The sequence below is a fragment of the Strix uralensis genome, chromosome 17, assembly GCF_047716275.1.
Source record: "Strix uralensis isolate ZFMK-TIS-50842 chromosome 17, bStrUra1, whole genome shotgun sequence".
NCBI lineage: Eukaryota > Metazoa > Chordata > Aves > Strigiformes > Strigidae > Strix > Strix uralensis.
The window spans coordinates 7734852-7754247 of NC_133988.1; the positions used below are offsets into that span (position 1 = coordinate 7734852).

The 19396-nt window shown below is 36.5% G+C and overlaps 2 protein-coding genes across 3 annotated transcripts in view; one reads left to right on the top strand and one right to left on the bottom strand.

Moving 5' to 3' along the window:
- PI4KA (phosphatidylinositol 4-kinase alpha) overlaps window positions 1–19396 on the top strand; it is a 62272-nt gene that overhangs the window by 22919 nt on the left and 19957 nt on the right. For both annotated transcript variants that reach the window (XM_074887552.1, XM_074887553.1), the window contains exons 20-30: window positions 10811–10919; window positions 11452–11588; window positions 12507–12640; window positions 13668–13750; window positions 14027–14097; window positions 14216–14340; window positions 14809–14890; window positions 15600–15683; window positions 16048–16137; window positions 17318–17437; window positions 18993–19085. In XM_074887552.1, coding sequence (XP_074743653.1) covers window positions 10811–10919; window positions 11452–11588; window positions 12507–12640; window positions 13668–13750; window positions 14027–14097; window positions 14216–14340; window positions 14809–14890; window positions 15600–15683; window positions 16048–16137; window positions 17318–17437; window positions 18993–19085 — 1128 coding nt within the window. The remainder of the gene's footprint in view (window positions 1–10810; window positions 10920–11451; window positions 11589–12506; window positions 12641–13667; window positions 13751–14026; window positions 14098–14215; window positions 14341–14808; window positions 14891–15599; window positions 15684–16047; window positions 16138–17317; window positions 17438–18992; window positions 19086–19396) is intronic.
- SERPIND1 (serpin family D member 1) lies at window positions 1191–9447 on the bottom strand. Its single transcript, XM_074887554.1, has 5 exons — window positions 9337–9447; window positions 7228–8099; window positions 3182–3455; window positions 2094–2238; window positions 1191–1697 (listed from the first exon to the last, which is right to left on the bottom strand). Exons 2-5 carry the CDS (start codon window positions 8081–8083, stop codon window positions 1506–1508), a joined length of 1467 nt encoding a protein of 488 aa, XP_074743655.1. The 5' UTR covers window positions 8084–8099; window positions 9337–9447; the 3' UTR covers window positions 1191–1505.

Here is a 19396-nt window from a genome sequence, read left to right on the forward strand (position 1 = left end):
ACGGATGTTAATGATTTCTGTTGTGAATACTGCAAATAGTCCCCCACATGGTGGGCTTATAAGTAAGCACAATGTGAGACAGGAATAGAGAAACAACTGAGCTTCCTAATTGATATCAGCTCTTCATCATCCTTCATCATCTAATACTAGTATTTCACTGGCTGTCATGTTAAAAAGCTTTGTGTATTGGGACAAATAATTGTAGTAGATGCAAAATTACAAATGGCACTATATAAAAGCAAAATTAAATCAGTAAGTTAAAAATATTGGAAAACACATTTTTAAGAGAATTCCTAATACTTAACTGTTGGTTTATAGTTTAATTTGCATATTTTTGCTAACATAAGACAAATTTATAATATGAACATATTTAGATAGCTACAATATTTGATATGGCAAATAATTATAAAAATACCCCCACTGGATTGTGAGGCACATTTTTTTTAAAAGGTATGATGCAAAGGAAGGTGTGCAAAGGTGAGTGTGTTCATTGGCTTTAATAACTTGAATGTAAGATGCAACTGTTCCTTGTAGCGGGTAGGTAGTAATATGCTGCAGACTGCAGGTAAATTCTCACTTTTTCAAATGTGAAACAGGCTTTTGGTACAGCATTCGTGTTGTTACCAGAATGATTCAGAGAGCTTTACAGTCTTAGTTTGACTTGAAAGGTCCTGTCCATTGAATCAAGTATGGAGAGTATATTTGAATTCTCAATAAATGTTGTCATTGCTATAAATCACACTTTTTTGTAGAGGGGATTAGGTGATATCGAGCCAGTGAAAAGAGCATTTTGCTAGCTGCTTTCACTATAAAAGGTATTCTAAGGATCTTTATATAATTTGCCTGGCTGGCCTAGTTCTAATACCACTGATGACATAACTGTATTGAAACCATACAAGTTAGGTTGGGGAAAAGTAGTGGATCCATTAGTATTTCATTCCTCCGAGATGTTTTTATTTCCTCTTATTTGGTACACTGGTCCATGAGGTTCACGGTGTGTAAGTCTGCTGAATGTTAAATGATGCAAGCAAAAGAAAGAATGTAGACACCTACTCTTTTTTCAAGTTAGATTATGTAAAATATCCAGGACAGACTTAGGCTTCTAAGACTGGCCCGGTATTCAGGATTTCCTTATTCCTATTTATTATAAATAGGCATCCTAGCACAAATTTAGAGCTAAACTTCAAGAATCCAGATAGTCTAAATATTTTATTGATTATATTTTATACACTGAAGTAGAACACAAAGTCTAAGTTACTTTGTGATTTATTTTTTCTTAATACACTTGTATCGATACCTGGCACTAACCATTTTAAATTGCAGTGAAATTATCTACTGCTATGAGTCCATTCATGTGAAACTACCTGTAGATAATATATTTTCTTTTGATACCAGTGGCTTTTGTATTAGCTAATATGACAATAAAATTTCCTTTACAATACTGGTATATTAACTGGTAATGATACAGCCCACGTATAACAGCGTGTTGGAGGTCTTCTCTGCTTTTAAGACTTGGCTGGGTTGGCAACTCTACCCATGAACAGAAGGCAGCTGGTACGATGTTCATAGATCAGAAACAAAAAGGGGCGGTCGACAATAAAGCGAATCTGAGTAGAAAGAGGCATGAACCCGACGTTGGTTATTGCTCCAGCCTCAGTGCCTTCCTCGTTCACAGTTATTGTGCCTTGATGATTGAACTGTTTAAACAGAAAAAAGAAAACAAAAAAGAATTTGAGGATCTCCTATGTATATTCAAGCGATGTGCTCACAGCCTTCCCCCCGCCACCTCCGTGGCTCCCTTGTGACACTCTTGCTGGTAACTCCTGTGCAGCAGCAATCCTTTGGTTTTGGCTTGTGAATAAACCTGTTCCTGACTGACCGTGATGCTTTTAGTGCCTTTGACGTCTGATTTAACATGTTCCTCATTATATGAATAGACAAGGACATGCAGAGAAACCCACATCCTTCCTATGTCCCCCAGGAAAGGTGAGAAAAAATACTATTTTAGCTTACTGTGAATTATTTTTACTGTGTTGCCATGTTTTGAGGTGATTCAGTTTAATCAGAAAGGGAGTGAAAAGAGGAGTAAATACCCTGTCGATGGTGACTTTCTCATCTGATATACCAGAGTAATCGCCGTTTTCATTGAACAGTTCTTCTATTCCCATGGATCTCAGATAATCAATCAAGTTATAACTCTTCTCCAGCTTAAATTTAGGCAGAACCACTTCTCTTGTTCTAGTAAAAATAAAAACACAAATGAAAAAAATCGTTAAGAAAATACATATTTACATGACTCCTTTGCTTTACCTTTCTGTTGTGATTTGGGTTTTTTGCTGTTTTTAGCCAGCAGGACATAGAAATGTACAGGACTGTTTACTGTACTTTTACTTTCAAAACTTGGGCATCATTACTTTTAAGCGGTGTTTTAAAAAATTAATTCACCTCCCAAAACTTAGTTTGTCAATTTAATATTTCACTGATAATGATTTACATTTATGTGTATGAGATATGGCTTTGAACAGTTCAGTACATGGTTGGATATGCTCGTAATAGATGTTCAACTGTCAGATTTTCTGGAGTACTAAATTGGAGATTTGTCACGTACTGGGTTCCTGCTAGCACATCAAATCAGTTCTTTTAGTCAAGTCTGAAGAGAGATACCACCTAGTCTGTCATCTTGCACAAGAGAAGCTGTATAATTTTTTTCTCTCCCATAGTTTTGGTGTCCATTGTTGATTACTGAATGTGCGCCTTTACACAACATATATATTGAAATGCATAATGCTGAAATGAACATAGGCTGCTTTCCATATGATCGAGATTATTCTGCAGAAATAACCTGTTATTATCACACTCCTGGTTTTCGTCCTCATTGTAAACTTTGTCAGTAAGAACTTTTTCTTTAAATCTGCATTAAATACTTAATAGAAATAATTTTGGAACTCCCTTAGAATTTTCCCCCTCAATCATCCTTCGTTTCTTGACGGCATTTAAATTTTGAGAGATCACTGGTCCTGATTTTTGATTCAATAAATCAGGTTTTTTAGGGGGGTTTTTTTAGGTTTAATGTTTTTAATCAAAATATCATATGTTATCTTCTGTGCTCTTCACTCACCTTTGCCAATCTCATCAAGAAAACACATTAAGACTTTAACATGATGTACTTTTCAGCAGATACCTGTTTGTCATGCTCTTCTGCCATTTTTCCACCACATGAGGTGTTATCTGCTTCTCTAGGGCTTTCATGCCGGAGAGTTTGTGTGGAAGTACAATCAGCATACTGATGTTCCCCACGAACGGGAGCTGGATCACACCACAATCTAGCTCAGGGTCTGCAGCAGCGAGGAAGTTCCCTTTAGTCTGCATCATAGGAACCTTTACTGTTTGCTTCTCATTGAGTCGGAAACTTTTCTTCATTGTCATTTCCACTGGAAACTTATTCTCCCAAGTTCCTGTTAACGCAGTAGAGAAGTCAGATAAAAAAAACACCCCCAAGATCCTTGTTTAATAAAATATTCCCAGAATAACAGTTTACATTAATTCATATGAATTGGGAATAACTGTAGGAGATTGTTGATTTCAATTAAGCCTGAATAAGAAGACAAGTTTTAAAGTGACTTTAAAATTTCTGGCTTTATTTCTAACTTAACATTTGTCTGATTTGAATGTTCTGAATTACAAAAGCAGGTAAACACAAGCTGGAGATTTGAAAGGGCTTGGAGTGTACAATTTTTTTTCTACAAGGAACCTGGGAATTACAAAGTTCAAACAGGTGCAGAGTATTTGATAGAGTTTGCACCTAGCAAAACAACTGACACAGCTGTGTTTTCTGAGAGATCTGATACTTGAAACCAGGCTGTTTCAAGCATCAGAAATGTCAAGGTAAGTAATGGCTGTTTTCATTTTGCAGAAAAGGTATTATGCTGAAGGTATTACCTTGACTTAGTCCTTTCAAGCCAGTTAACTTTCTATGTTAAGACATCCTGAAGAGTTTGGGTGTTGAGTGCTTAATGCTATGACCCAGTTTGATGTGATTTCAGCACACACCCACGAGCCTGTCATCTGACAGATTTATGCCCAGAGAATACAATTCAATGTATTTTGCAGCCCAGAAAGCTTTGCCATCAGGGTTTGAATCTTTATATGTGAAGATTCTTTGGGTACCCCAGGTATTTATCAACTGTGTAAAAGGTGCTTTTCTAAAGTGTCATGACTGTTGATCTCTTTTCAGAACTGAGGCTCTGGAAAAAGCTCTTTTTTTTTTTCTTAATGGGCAGAATTTTAAAGCTAGACTTTTATAGTGGAAATAGGGTTACTGGTATTTCCTGTTAAAACTCCGGATTTTAGGTCACTGTTGGCAAGCAAGTACCTGGGGACTGTGGCTGTAACTGTGTAGAAAGACTACAAATTTAACCTTAATTGGTAACCTTTTTTTAAAAGGTTACAAGTGATTCTGAGATCCTTAATCTGACTTTGCCAAATTGACTGTGAAGTAACAAAAAAAGCATTAAATTTAATAGTTTCTTCATATATTGGGCTGATACAGAACAGTTTGAGAAGTGATCAGACTGTGGTTAATATTCTGAAGGGAATGGCATATAAAATGAATTATGCTATTCTCAAATAAATTGTTTCACTTCTCAGGAAAACCCAACATTTGGCAGTTCTTCAAGGAGCAGAATTCCCAGGCATAGGACTAGCTAGCTAAAGACAGGAAGCTGCTGTGGGTCAGGGGAGCTTCAGCAGCGCTGTCATCGCCTGAGGAATGGGAGACATTTACTAGCTCCTCCTAATAAAAGCGAGGAGCTGAGGAACTTTTTTCTTGAATTCACGTTTGCAGATGTGTTTCTCTTGGGGTAAAATACTGTTCTCCAGCAGGAGGCGTGTGGTCTTCTGGGGTCAGCTGAAACCATCTGGCACTTTGACTTTTGTGGCTTCCTGTTTTGAATCTTCCTACCAAGATGTCTTTGAGACCCATCTGTGGTGGCAGAAGTTACCTCAACTAACTTGTCTCTTGCATTTGTGACTAGAATCTCGTAGAAGCAATTTTGGATCTGTCAAAATTTGTCAGTTATCAAAAGCTGCCATGATCTACCCTAGCTAAAATAACCAGCTCCTACTTGATAGAAAGCTCATAGTTCAGACCTCTGCAGAATGGAGGGTATATCTCAGTTGGAGGTAAACTGGACACCTGTACGAGATAGAACTTCCTTCTTACCAACATGAATAGTTTCCAGTAGTTTCTTGATGGTAGTTAATATAAAAGGAGCTTGAGTCTGTGGTGTTTGGCGAGTATCCCATTACTCAGTATCATTTGTACTGAGCATTTCTGTGTACCTGAGAATAGTCATAGGCTTCTTAGCTCTGAGTGGTTAACAGAACTTGTCTGCAGTGGTACAGACTGTAAATATTGTAAATGGAAAGATGTGAACAAAAATTAGCATGTCTGGAAGGATTGGTGGGGAAGGTAGGAAACCAGGAGCAGAACTTGCTTTTAAAAAGTTCAGTTCCACTCGAAATGGCATTACCATGAGATTATCGCTGTAAGACGAAAGAGTGGGAGACAGAAGTATAGAATTGATCTTTTTGGTTCTGAGGGTTAGAAATTACAGCCTTCAGCAGACAACCCCGAGGCAGTTTGGACTAACAGGACTCCATGGAGAGAAGAAAAAGCCAAAAGTCTTTTTGGTCTTGATGACAAGAGTTCCAGTACTAAAACTGTTTAATTTTTAGTGGTGTTTTTGTTATTTTGAGCTAGCACAAGTATTTTCTAACTTCAGAGTAAAATAAAAAGGTACTTAAATTTGACCAAATTGTGAAAAAATTATGTATCTGTTTCACTTTGCATAATCCTTTTCTTAGGATGGTCTAATGGACAATAAAGCCATGTATTTAATATGATATGATCATCAGAGATATACTTAAGGATACAAAGTCCCTTTTGGATGGTACTTCAGAATAGGGGATTATTTGGATTTTACGCTAGTGACTGCTTCAGATCTTTTAGAGACAAGTGGCATTATTCAAGGAAGTAACGCCTTGCAAGAGAGTGGGAAAAGGTACATTTCATAAACTTAAAGGAATAGTGTTCCCATAAGTTGATATAATCAAATGCTGAGAAGGCAGGTGTAAGAGAGCCCTTGAGCATTTATTTTCTGGAAGCAGGGATGTAATTGGGAAAAAGAAACTCCTTTATAAGTTATGGAAAGGAGTAAGTTGTACTTCCAAAAACATTATTATCCTCTTGTGATAATCTGTTTTCCTTACAAGCGTTTGAAGTCACCTTCATCTGATTTTCATCTTAAACAGTCAGTAACAGTTTTCCTTTTTTCCCTCTGTTCATCTTTCATTGGCAGCTCACACCTTTTGCTCGTTTAATACTATTTTTAAAGTTTGTAGAAAAATTAACAAACTTGCAATCTGAGGCAGATAACTAATGTTGAAATTCTCACCACAAACGCTTAGTTTAATTAAATGTAAAGAAATGGAATAAGGATTCATAATAAGAATATATCGTAGTCTTTACTTCAAGCCTCTTTAACTGTTCAGCCTATAGTGATACCTGTAGGAGCCCATATCAGCAGACAGTTCATGCAGGATGAACCGAATCATTCCATGTAGTGAATGTGTTTGGTTTTAGTTGTAGAAGAATACTGGTTTGGTTATTCTCTTTAGTCCCCTGTATAGACTTATTGATAAGGCTCATGCTCTGATGATGTAGAGAAATACCTACTTTAAGCTGAAATTCTTTATAGTCATTCCTATGAATCCTGAATACTTCAGAAATGTTAAGTGTTTTAATTGAAATTAACCTGTACCGTTTCAGTGAGGCCAGTAACTTGAGGCAGGACTGAATGTAACTAATAACTTGCACATCCCTTAATACGTCACCATCTGAGACTCCTACAAAGCTTGTGCTTTCTGAGGCTATTCTGCATTCATACGTTGTTTTTTAGTCTCACTTTTAGACTATAAGATTTTGGATGTAGTAAGCATTTGCTGTATTTGTACAATACCCACTAACTTCAGAGCACGACTGGAACATCAGTGTGCTACAGAAACATGCAATAATGGGCTAATAATATAGATTCTTCTTACTGAAGGAGTCGATAGGCTTTTTTGAACTGTAGACTAGATTTAAGTTCTGTCTGGGTTTTCTAATCAAGTATGCAGTGAATTACAAACAGAAAATCCATTGCCGAGACTGAAATAATAGATTCATACCTTTAAAGTAAAGACAGTTGAGAATCATCATCAGCGTTGTAGGGTTTACATTCACAAGAGCTTCCTTTATTAATCCTTTGGTCAGCTTCAAGATGCGTTCGTTGGTTTTAGTTATGAAAGTGGGATCTGAAAAATCAGCTGGTTGGGCATCAGCAAAGTAGTATGTTTTCATGTTGTTTCTGAAATCATTCAGAATAGAAAAGTCCTTCTGAATGTAAAGATCATTGACAGACCTCAGGGTATAACCAAAATTGCGCCTGAATAACCGATGAGTGAGTTTGCGGAAGAGATTATGAACAGTCATGAGCTCATATTTGGTGCTGGCGTTAATGAAGTCTTGAAAGCCAAGAACAGATAATACTTCCTGTTGAGTTTGATCCTTCAGACCCAGAGAAATCATAGCCATTGCAGTGGAAATGCCAACAGGAGCCATGAGAATATTCTCTGAAGAGTTGGCTTTGTCTGCCACGCTGCGGTAAAGGTCGAAGCCAAAGTTTGCATTGAGGATATTGAGGCGCTGGATTCTGGTTTTGCCTTGGAATAGTTCAAGAATATTTCCTTGCTGAATTTCAGAAACCATGTATGGGCCAGCATCAATAATGTCACTGTAGTCATCTTCACCCAGTATCTTGTCGAGATCTAGATAGTCCTCTTCTTCCTCCTCTTCAGGAATCAAGTCATTAGTGATAGTGTTTTCTCTGTGGAACTCCGGTGGTAAGTTTGGCATATCATAGGTCCCATTTTCATGTGGCTGTGCATCTTTAAGGCTTTCAAAATGCTCAGTGAAGTCCTTGACTCCACAAAATGTGGAGGTTATGGTGAGAGCAAGGGCAAGCAAATGAAATAGGAACTTCATTCTGACCAGTCAAAACCTGAAAGGCAACACAGTTGAGAGAGCGTAGGTTAATTGAATTTTGGTTATCTATTCCCTAATTTTAGGTCCATGCTGAATTCTGTCACAGCAGAAGGTCTATAGTTAACCTTATTCGACAGCATTTTTTTTTTTAGTGGAACAGAGCTTAATTAGATGTCTAAATCTGTTTTACTGGTAATTGGTTTTGCTTACATAATGCCTCCAGCCTGCCAAAGACCTCCTCCCATGGAAGTAGTCATTATTGGCATATTTCAGCAGTAACAAAATCATTATCTAAAACATGTGGGATTCTTTATTTATAAACCTGTCACACTTAAAATGTGTACTGTGTTACTAGTGTGTTCTAAAAATACGACGTGAAGATTTGAGCTGGGTAGGAGGAGGGACTAGGATCCACTAAAGGAGCATACCAGAAGGCTGAGATGTACTGAAGAATTTGAAAAACAGACATTCTGTAGCTACAACAAAAAATGGGAGTTTTATGGGAGTATTTTTGGAAGAGCAAAGCTGAAATTTGATGGAATAAAGGAGATGTAGGGATTTAGCAACAAACCTGGAGAAAGATGTGCATTTGCACTAAATACCATTAGTGGGACTGCACTGTTAAAACAAAAATCTTACTACAGTGTTGATTAGAATGTTTTTTAAATTAGCAAATAGTCCAAAATTCTGTTCTGTAGAAGTAAAATATATAGGTATACATACCTGTACATCTGTGAATAAAACCATTGCTGGAAGGAAAATATTTTCAAACATGTTGTAGCAGGACTGAAGTAACTGAACTAATAGTTTAATTTTGAAACTCTCCCCCTGAACTGATTAGTCTGAAATTCTAAAAGCATTTAAGGTGATTATCCCATACAAAAATGAGTTATTTTGCAACAAGGAAGGATCCACAGAAGGTGCTTTTAAAATGCTTTTTACACTGTGACTGAACGACTCAAGTCAGTCTTTTTCTCACTCTTTCTTCATAAATTCCTTACTTTTTTTCCCCGCCCCCAGAAGTCAGTCCCTTAGGGCTGAGATACTCTGTCCAGTAACCATTGATAAATGTTTTCTGCTTTTGGCATAGAAGAATTTGCTGTCTGTAGTTCCCAACTTTACATTCTCATCTTCACCAACATTCAGTTATTGCTTAGCAGCACTTAACACAGGCAAAACATTCCCCCACTCTACAATATATATGTCTTTGGTCAAATCTACCTAAAATAACAGAAGATGTAAATGAAGCTTACCTTTAAGCCACTGTACAGAAAGGATGTGTTGAATAGCTCAAGTAAGGGGAATGGCAGGGTTTAAATCTGAACTTTGACGCTAGTTTTTTGTGTATCTCCCAAAGTAAACATTCTCTAAACCAAACACTGCTAAACTTACTTCGTCAGCCAAAATCCCTCCCTTGCCTAGTGATCTCTGCTGAATTGTATGTTGTTTGTTGAACTATTTTATGGCTTTGCAGGTACTTGTTCACTTTTGAGGAAGATCTTTGAGCAAAAATTGGTGTGCATATAAAGTTTCAAAGTCAAGCACACACATAAACTTGACTGTTAATGACTAGTAAAAGCCATGTCGCTGTGATTTTGTGCTGAAATGGGGGGGGGCATCTTACTGCAGATATGGTTGAGGCCGCTTTGCTTGTGATGGTCAGGTTTACTTCAGTCAGTGTTACACTGGTGCAAACATTTGTGTTGCACAAGCAACTTTTTACCATACTGCCATTCACCATCTTAAACTCAGATTAATTTTACTATAGAGGGATTTTTTCTTTTTTTTTTTTTCCTAAATGAACAATCTGCCTCATAATTTACAAATATATCCAAAGTTGGCTTTATATGAAGTTTCACTGAAATACTGCTGGCTTTCATACCTCAAGGGAATTATTGTACAGTTAGAGAAAACTTCTTCAAGCTAGACTAGAATCTAACATTTTCTTAATAAAGTTTACAGTGATAATACACAGTCATATTGAATAAAGCTCGCAGTTTTAGTAGTCCATTTCTGTCACTTTTTAAACACTGCCTGTGCTTCTAACGCTTTTTAGGATAACGCATGATAAGCTTTGTTACATAAATTTGTCTAAAATTGCATACGTGTTGGCTGGAGTATAAACTATGCTCCTCCAGTAGTAGCAGCTGTTTGTGCAAAAAGTAGCAGAGAATTTTAATAAATGTGTTGAAAATAATGCTCTTTTACTTGCTTGTTTAGATAGTAAATTCTCCAGAACTGATGTAATTGAGTGCGTGGGTGCAGACAATGAAACATCCCCAATTGGTGCCTCAATGTATTTCCACAAAGCCAATAAACAATAGCAACCAGAAGTATGTTTGACTAATGTTTATTTGGTTTTGAGTTCCTTTGCACTGAAGCAAAGCTGCATGACATTGTCTTCAACACAGTTTAAAGGACCATGTGGCCTCTTCCTCTCTGCAGTTGACAGTATACTAATATTAAGTATTCTCTTCAGAGGTTACTGTATCAGCATGGTATTATTCCTGTGTAAAACAAAGGAAACTCTTACTTTAGGCATCTCAAATGTTAGTATTTGAGATATTCTAACAAGATCTAATTTTCTTCTACTAGTTTTCATAGGTGACAAAGAAAATTACCTTCCTAAATCATAGGAAAGAAGGTACATGAATTAATTCCTTAGCATGGAATTAAGTTATTGTAACTCCCACCATTTTCTGATGTTAATTTTTATTTCTTTGGTAGCTCACTAGACGCTTGCCACCCATCAAGGAGGCCAAGCCCAGGTTGCAAAAGCTGTTCCGTGACTTCTGGTTGTATTCAGTGCTGATGGGATTTGCTGTGGAAGGATCAGGTAGTGTAAATTCTAAGAGAGCAACATTGCTGCTCACATTTAAACTTTTGATGAATCTAAGTGTAACTGCAAACTGTTCACAGTAGGCTGAAGAAAAATGAGAGGCATAAGGACATTACAAAACAAACAGCTTGCATGACAGTTCTCTGGTAGGATTTCTTTACATCTTTGCTCTGTTTTGCTGTGAGATTGAGCACAGTACAACTTGTACTTAGGTTTTCTTTTTCTAAGCTAATACAGCAGTTAGCCTTAGTTAAGTACGAGTTTTGATAGCTAACTTCCTGGAATGGAAGATCAGCCATATGGGGTACATTGGTAATCAGGTAGAAACTTCTTACTCATTGAGAAACTTCACTGGGAATTACCTGAACATGTTTATTGTTTGGAACATGGATCACTTGTGTTGAGTGTTTGTGATTAAGTGCATGAAAGATTGGCCCTAGGAAGTAGTACAAAGCTTGATAATGCTAGTTAACTTTGTGAATCTTAACACTGTTTTTCTCCCCCACCCCACCTTCCTCTTGTACTCCAGGTCTCTGGCCAGAAGAATGGTATGAAGGTGTATGTGAAATTGCCACCAAGTCTCCATTACTCACATTTCCCAGCAAAGAACCACTTCGATCTGTTCTTCAGTACAATTCTGCCATGAAGAATGATACCGTGACTTCCGTAAGAGTTAATTTGTTCTGTTACCTCCTTCCATAATGTCCATCGGTGTTAATTGATATAGTAACCATGATTTATTGAAATAGCACAATACCCATTCAACCTGCTGCCTATTAGTGAAAAACAGCTTTTTTACACTACTCTCATGACAACAGTGTACAGAAATTATTTGGGTTTAGTTTTATTGAGTGTTAATACAAGTGTTTAGGCTGGTAGCTACACTATTTTGATTAGTTGTAGAAACTAAGTCTTTGTGGAGATGGAAACCTTTTAATAGTTTTTCACCCATTTTGTATCAGACAGACAAAACTTGCAGTGTTTAAAAAAAACCAAAACAACAAACTTTGGAAGGAAAAACCACATTCAGTCCTTCAAAGAAATGTTCAAAGAAACGTTAAGTGAGCTTTCTCGCTCTTTATCCTCTGGCTTGGTACTGGTATACTTCTCTCTCCCTAGTGTTTGCAGGATAGATTTTACCTGAGGACTACCTGGTAGCAGTGTAAGTGGATTGAAGAGTTGCAGCTTATGAAATGTCTTTGTCTGGCTCCCAAATAATATGGGAATCTGTGACATCCAAGAATGGCACAACAACCCCATGAAGTTTAAGAAGCTGGGCAAGGTTGATGTTGATCAAAATTACATGCATTGAATGTAGGAACAGTATTTCTTCATTGGTATAACTCTATGAAAACCAGCAGTTATTTCAGCAGGGAGCTTGACTACAGTATTTGAATTCTGTATTTGAAGAATTGTGACTTGCTGAGTCAGAGAAGGTTGGTTTTAGTCTGCAGACAGGGACATCCTGGCATATTGTTTGCTAAGGTTAAAAAATAAGAAGAGTAACAGCTGAAAGCAAATGTTTTCAGAACACAAACTAATATAGTACTCCCACTTCAGATAATTTCATGTATTCATCTCTAGGCTGAATTAAATGAACTGCGGAGTACCATAATAAATCTCTTGGATCCTCCTCCAGAAGTGTCAGCGTTGATCAATAAGTTGGACTTTGCCATGTCTACCTATCTCCTTTCTGTTTACCGCCTAGAGTATATGAGGTATATATATATATATGTACTTTTTTCACTGATGAATTTAAAAAAAGAATAAAAATTAAAAACTGTTCCAAGTCAGAATTGCCAGACACTAAGACAAATGAGAATCAGTACTTTGAGTCACATTAACACTGAAGATTCTGAGACTGGGAATTCATCCTTGCAAAAATGCCTTTAGGGTAGATAAAAAAGATGTAAGAGTATAGTAAGGCCCAAAAAATGAGATGATCTCTATATAAGAACTAATAGAAGATGGACAAAAGGGTTCTTCAAAGGAATGTCTTGAAAGTGTAATGTATCCTATGCACAGGGTCTTGTGTTGCATCTCTGAAGGACAGTGTAGACACTTGCCTGTTCTGTAAGATAAGTGTAATGTAGGAGCTGAGAAAAAATTTTTATAGTGTGCTTTTTTTTCCCCTCAGTAGTGTGTATTAGGTTGTACTAATCAAACATACTGAATTCACAGACAATTTTTTTTTCCTTTAAAAGTGTATTTATTACTACTATTCAAAGAAGTGTGTAGCTGAAAGCTGAAGTGGAGGTCTAGCAGTGAGCAAAATAGGAAGGAACTTCTCAGTCACATTTTTACTTTGACAATAATTGACAACAGGGACAACCATTTCCAGAAACATCGTGGGTGTATTTTAGAAACAGGTTTTTTAATAAGTGATGTTTCCATCATATGCAAATTCAACAATTGCAAAGCCTATAGAAATGCCAAAGTTTGTATCGTGTTTGTATGTTTGTGGTGATTGTATAAGTGCATCATCATCAGGCTTCCCACTCCTGAGGTGTGAAAGTTATTCTCTTCATGACAAACCATCTCTGAGCCCTGTTAGTTGAATGTAGAAACAAATAGCAATATCACACTTACTAGAGACTTAAAATCACCATGAAAGAACAATTACCATGAGTGTGGTGTGTACTGTGACGTTTAAGTACATAGATCTGTGTTGAAGATATTTAAAAGAAAAAAATTAAAACAAAAAAACCCAAAACAACCCAACCCACAAAACTCTTCTTTTCCTAGGGTGTTGCGTTCAACTGACCAAGATCGCTTCCAAGTCATGTTTTGCTATTTTGAGGATAAAGCAATTCAAAAAGACAAATCAGGTAAGATTACCTGTCTAGGTTATTTTGCAACTTGAGACAGTGTAAAGTTGTTTCCAGGCATGCAAAACTAAAACAAATCAAGCAACTATATAACAAAAATAATCACGTTCACTAGATTGCTGTTGCTTTATTCTTGCCAAGAATGCTGGTTTTCTTTTAAAGTAGCTTGGTTCAGTGTTGGCTGAGTAAACATAAACACTTTTTAACTGTTAAACATGGTTTATAAAGCAAATGTAATTCTGATAATCAAACCTGTCACTTCTCTCAATTCCTCAGGCATGATGCAGTGTGTGATAGCTGTTGCTGATAAGGTGTTTGAAGCTTTCCTGACAATGATGGCTGATAAAGTAGGTTACATGGAAACTAAAATTTTAAATTTGTACGAATGTTCTCATTTCAATTTATGAAAGCGTGCTTGTCTTTTTTCCTTAAGAGCTTCATACTTCTCTTTGGCATGCTTTTTAGCCTAAAACTAAGGAGAATGAAGAAGAGCTGGAGAGACATGCTCAGTTCTTGCTGGTGAATTTTAACCACATTCACAAGAGGATCAGGAGAGTCGCAGACAAATACTTATCTGGTCTGGTAGACAAGTGAGTACAGATTTTGTTTTCCTGTTCTCTTTTCACACTGACTGCCTAGTGATGTCTTATGCAATTGATGACAACAGTCAAGTGGATTTCTTGGCTGATATTTCTGCTGAAACATCTCCTTGAAAAATAACATTCAATAGTATTTTTAACCTGGGCTCTGAAACCCCTGCTTAAAATCTCTGTGTCTGCTTAGTATTCCCATGGATTGAGCAAAACCAAAGTGCCCATGAAATAAATGCAATCTCAATTCCTATGAAATAGCTGTACTTATCTTGCTCTCAGAGAGCGTTTGACTCTGTATTGAGCTAGGCTGTTGTGAGCCATGGCAAGCTTTGTGACTTCCATTGAGTGTGAGCTTACCTAGTGATGTATACAGCCAGCTCTTTGAGCAGCTCTGTTTCTTAATAAAATAATTTCCTTCCTCGGCTCTCCATGGTTATTGTGTTTCTGAATCCTGTCTTGTTCTAGATTCCCTCACTTGCTGTGGAGTGGAACTGTGCTGAAGACTATGCTAGATATTCTGCAGACACTGTCACTGTCTCTTAGTGCAGTAAGTTCCTTTTTTTACTAATGCTAGAAGGGAAATAAAATGTATGTTTCCATTTTTCTTTAGCGGAAATGAATTTTTTGCTCTGTTTTGTATCTATTTGGTACTTATTTGAGTTCTTTGGTTTTGCTATCATCACTAAGATTGATAAAAATCTTAAGTTCTGTGAAGTAAGGAGTGCATTTGCACCCTTGTTTCATAGGTAGTAAAACTAGTGCTAGAGAGCTGTTGTCAAATGTGGTTTGGAAAGTCAAATTTAGCATCAAGAATAAAACATAGGATTACCCATTGTGCGTTGTAACTGTTGAACTGTCTCATTTAAAATAAAAATTCAGTGGTGCTTTTTGATTTGTGTTTTTTTAGTGAATTATGGTTGTCAGATTATAGTCTTTCCAGTCTGTGTATGTGTATCTGTATTTCTTGGGTTTATTACATATTTGTATTTTTTAAGATGGAAATGCTTTATGGAATTTTATTTTTGTACTAAATGTTGAGAAGAGGGCTTTGGATTTTTACAGTTGCTTCTACTGAAAACCAAACTGATATAAAAAGTCTTTCTTAGAGCTGTTCAGGTTGACTTTGAGAGCAAGTATTAGCAAAAAGGTTTGGTAAATCAGACTTCTTGTTTGAGGAGAGTGCTGCTACCTGTGGTGTTCAAGTTCAGTGATGCTGAATTTTATCTTACTGAGTATTGATCATTGTTTTTAATTAGGACATTCACAAGGACCAACCATACTATGACATTCCTGATGCTCCATATAGAATAACTGTCCCTGACACACATGAAGCCAGAGAGGTAGGTGGTCCTCCTTGATTTGTCAAACCACAAAAATAATGCCTGATGATTTTTATGCCAAGGGGATAAATTAGTGAGCTACTCTGAATTGTCCTTTTCTTAAAAATACTTCCCTAGGTAAGTTTTTTCTAATACAGTATGACACTTGGTATTTATGTTTTTCTGAATCTTACTATTTTACTTGACTTGAAGCGTGACAGTTCTTTGCTTACTAAAGGTAATTTAATTGTTACAGAAAATTTTAACCATATCATGTTGCTGCGACCTGCCTTACTCCCTATGTTACTTATTACACCATTAAAACCAGTGCCTCTTGTTAAATGTCCTGTATTTTACCGATTGTATTGATGCTTTCTAATTCTAGAGTATAGTCAAGGATTTTGCTGCACGCTGTGGGATGATTCTGCAAGAAGCAATGAAATGGGCTCCCTCAGTTACAAAATCTCATCTACAGGTAATGAGCCTGCCTCTGTGAGAGAATTTGATTTTTGCAGATCTTCAAAATGAGTATGAAATTATGTGATGTTTTTTATTTTTTTCAGGCTATCCAAGCATCATTTTAAATTTTTCTGTTGCTCTTAAGTTTTCCTTTACAGTATTGGCAGAGAATAACTAGAATTTTGATTTGATGTGACTTTTGATGTAGTTCCAAACCTTAGAATCTTGAGAATAACAAGTTTGTAAACAGTTGAGCATCCTGAATTTACTTCAGAAGTCAGAATTTTGTACATCAGAATCATCTGCCTAGCAACATCTGTTTGATGCAGATGCAGTAGCTGAAAATACCAGCTGGACTGAAACGAATGATTAGGATGTAAAACTTGTTTCTTGTTTCCCTCCTGGGAGGATGGGTTTTTTTCTGTCTTTATGGTTCTTTTTTTTTTTTTTTTTTTAAATACAGAGAAACACAGCTAATATGAGGCCACTGTAAACTACAGACTTTAATTTGGGCGTGGGTGTAGTAAATGCTCACATGTGGCAGAGCTCAGCAGAAAGTCACAAGACCACAAACAAAGATTGCAAAAGACTACTTATGATGTACAAATAAAATAAATAAAATACCTTTTATGTAAACAAAAAGTCCACTATAGTAAAATGCAGATCTCTCTTAATCTTTGGTGAGTAGTTGAAGAAACTACATAGTCCAGGTTAGACTGGTATTCTGTCTAGAGGTGCCTAACTTAGTGCTGATAACAGAATTTCTGGGGAGGCTCAAGATCTTGGACACTGCAACGCTACCTGAAGTTTTTATTTCCTTCCCTAAAAAAACCTCAAGGGATTCTGTCCTTATGTAAAAGGATAATTATTCATATTCCCTTCTTCCATGGAGTACATTTCCTTCCATAAAGGTCTTTTTGTGAAAAGCGATTCTTTTTAAAAAAGAGTTCAGCCTTCAAGTATTTATTTTGATCACTTTATCCTTTTACAAAATGGAATGAGTCTTACTCTTTACATATTTAGGAGGACATTCAGAGTTTCTTATTGCCAGGGGAGCAATGCCTAAAAGGGAGTAGAGACAGTCTATTTATTGTCAGGTATGTGTGTAATTAAGTTTTCTGGTAGTTTGCAATGATGCAACACTTTCCAACAAACACTTTTTTTGGTTTGGGTTTTTTTTCTTTTTTTCTTACCAGGAGTACCTAAACAAACATCAGAACTGGGTATCAGGTTTGTCCCAGCACACAGGACTGGCTATGGCTACAGAAAGTGTTTTGCACTTTGCAGGCTACAACAGACAGAACACCACTCTGGGCGTGAGTATTGGGCACAATTCTTGTTTGTTTGTTTGTGCAGCTGTATAGCGGTCATGTTCATTTTATAACAGATTTTCTAAAATACCTTTGTCCGCAGTACTTGAACATTACTCAGAAAGGTACCTTATTTCTTTCCATCTCATCAAGGTGTCTTCTAATCATGTTGTTCTGTAAAATACTGAAAAGTAAGATGGTAACAAGCAAGAAAATAAAACTGTTATCTAATGCTGTTTAGGAGTTTTCTATAGATGATTTTTAATGATTTGAAAGTAGTATCTTTGTGTAAGACTGAAATGAGCTGCTTTCTAGAATAGTAACGTAGGTGAGTGTCGGGTGACACCCATTTGCTCTGAGTTTTACATAGGTTCACTCAAAACATGCTTTTGTATTGAACATTTCATGCAGTTATATGCAGTTTTTTACAGTTCATTTTTTCTCATTTGTGGTTGTAATTTCTGATCTCCTGAAGAAACATCCAGTATAATCTGTTATATTATCAGCCAGCTTGTTTTCTGGCAACAGCTCTGAATCTGCCCTCCATGCCCAGCTTTAGCAGGATTTCCTTTTGGTTCTCTGTTACAGTCATCCTTCTAGACAGTGCTAGTCATTAAACTGAAATAGGATAAAGAACTCCGAGGACTCCTAAGTGCAGTCACAGAGTTCCCTAAAGGGGCAAGGTGAAAAAACTTGATAGAATAAAGACTATGCTGGAAGAAACTTGGAACTTTACAACTGGAAAGGAAATAAGAGAAACAGCTTTCTTATTTTCTTAATATGTTAACAGTATTTGTTTTGATTAGGGCCCTCCTGCATGTCAAGCAAGTGACAAAAGCTCTTTCAGAAAGCTTTCAGATTGCTAGCAGTTTGTTTTTCTTCCTGCTTTATTCCCATGGACTAGACATTGCTAATACAGAGATGATAGCATGCAAATTTTACATCCAAGACATATAATAAGAATAGTTCTCAAAAGCTTATCCACTGAAGCAAAGCATTGCAGGAGTGTTGAATTTTTAATTGTTTTGCTGGCGTTGTATTTTAGTATTAAATCCTCAAAATAAAAAATTCATTTTACAGTATAAAGAATCATTCTTTTGTTTGGTTTTTTTTGTGGAGAAACCTCATGGTTACTGGTGCACTTTTTGAAGACAGGAACAAAACAGTCTCTCTGCGTTACTGTCGGTTCAGCAAGCTGTTGTGTGGAGAGATCAGAACCAAAATCACATCTACTCTTCTGTCTTCTTCCTTACCTGTTCATGAAAAGGGAGCAGGAGCCTCAGGGATTCTAGCCTTTTTATGCTTTTTTTGGTCTTTCAAAAAGTATATACAAATATGTATATATTTCAAACTGTATACATGGAATGTATACACATGTTCCTTATTTCATTTTTATCAGTCCGAGTACTGTTACATTTAATAGTCATGATACTATTCTGTTTATTAGCATAAAGAAAACTAAACTTAAAACCTATGTGAATGTATAAATAGAAAAAAATAGAAAAAAAGATAAGTGGTTAGATACAAACAGTATGAACAGCTGTATGTGGTTTGGTCATAGGCAACCCAGCTAACTGAAAGACCAACTTGTGTGAAGAAGGACTACTCCAACTTCATGGCTTCTCTTAATTTGCGCAACCGCTATGCAGGAGAGGTAAGTAGAGGATTTCTTGTGAGTATGGAGTGTCCACGAGCTCTGGCATGGCTTTTCAGGGGATGATGTCCCTTCCAATCTAAACTGTTGTATGGTTCTATATTATTTTAAGCACAGACTCTAAAGCTAAATTCCTTCAAGATAAAGGGTATAATTTTCCTAGGTTATTAAACAGATCATTTTACTTTTGGTCTTGCAGAAAGTTCTTAGATTGCAGATAAAGCTAAAGATTTAGCAAAATAGTAACAAAGATGTCTCTGTTTGTGGAGTTCCTTAATCAGCACATGACCAATACCAAACTAGATTCCTAA